A 1138-nucleotide genomic window follows, 5' to 3' on the forward strand; every position below is an offset into this window, starting at 1 on the left:
ATTTTTTGTTTACACGCTAACACTCGCCCAGCAGCAACGTGTTTATTCTGCTGTAGGGAGATAGAGAACTGCCCCAATGAGGAGAAACAGGAAATGGTAGAAATATATAGAGATCGTTACGGTTTCACAGAAGAAGATGCAGACTGTCTCGTCAACATAACCTTCAAATACCGCGAGTTCTTTGTACAGCATATGATGGTTGAAGAGCTGGGTCTGATGGCTACGGAGGGCCCTAGCCCCATAAGAAGAGGTAATGCAACGAAACTCAGACAACACAGTGTAGTGTAGCCGTTTCAGGGCTCTTGACGTTTGCTTTCTTAGTCGTTATGGCTGCTCTGCAAATGTAATTCATGTTTTTTAGGAGAAGGGAGAGCTTGTTGCATCTTCTCACTACTCTAGAAGCAGTGTTAGTGCGTTAGTATTTTTCGTAGCTTGCTGGGTGCCTGGCTGACGGTGGTATCCTATTTGTTAGATGTAAGGATGATATTAGCTTGGCGGTGTTGAAAGTGGCTTTTGGGAGTGGTGATGTGTTCTGGCTTTTTGCTGCTGAATAACATGATTTAAACTTGACGAAATAAACCCAATTTGAACTAAGCACGTGTGCAACATACAACGTGCGCGGTGAGAGCACGGTTCCTGTGGTTGTTATTTCTCTGCTTTGCAGGGGTGGTGATGTTCGCATCCTTCTCTATTTTCGGGTTGCTGCCTCTTGCTGGATTTGTTGCCTGGCTGACGTTGTCAGGCATCGGCACAGACGGCCACTTGGCGTTCGCCATGGCCTGCGTAATCTCAGGAATTGCGTTGTTCATCTTGGGGTTCTTCAAGGTAGGATGAGGCGCCTACAAACAATGCAATCTGTCTGCTTTCCCTTCCCACTCATGCATGTATATGTCTGAATATATGTACATATGCATATACATACATATACGTATGTAGATGTAACATACACGCTCGTGTAAATATATAGCCGTAAAGGTAATAAATATAATGACAGAGCAGCAAACGCTCGCGTTCTATGTACAACCCGGCTCGTCCAGCAATAACTTGTGCTCTATGCACCTCTCCACCGTATGCGTATATATATATATATATATATATATATATATATATATATATATATATATATATATATATATAT

At 42.7% G+C, this 1138-nt stretch overlaps 1 protein-coding gene across 1 annotated transcript in view; it reads left to right on the plus strand.

Annotated features, from left to right (window-relative positions):
- The window catches only part of EMH_0037140 (integral membrane protein, putative), a gene marked incomplete at both ends in the record, with an annotated part of 3007 nt that overhangs the window by 1387 nt on the left and 482 nt on the right, over positions 1–1138 (plus strand). Inside the window, 2 exons of the mRNA XM_013495153.1 lie at positions 57–250; positions 665–825. Coding sequence (XP_013350607.1) covers positions 57–250; positions 665–825 — 355 coding nt within the window. The remainder of the gene's footprint in view (positions 1–56; positions 251–664; positions 826–1138) is intronic.

The sequence above is a fragment of the Eimeria mitis genome, genomic scaffold, assembly GCF_000499745.2.
Source record: "Eimeria mitis Houghton genomic scaffold, Emh_scaff1444, whole genome shotgun sequence".
NCBI classification, from domain to species: Eukaryota; Apicomplexa; class Conoidasida; order Eucoccidiorida; family Eimeriidae; genus Eimeria; species Eimeria mitis.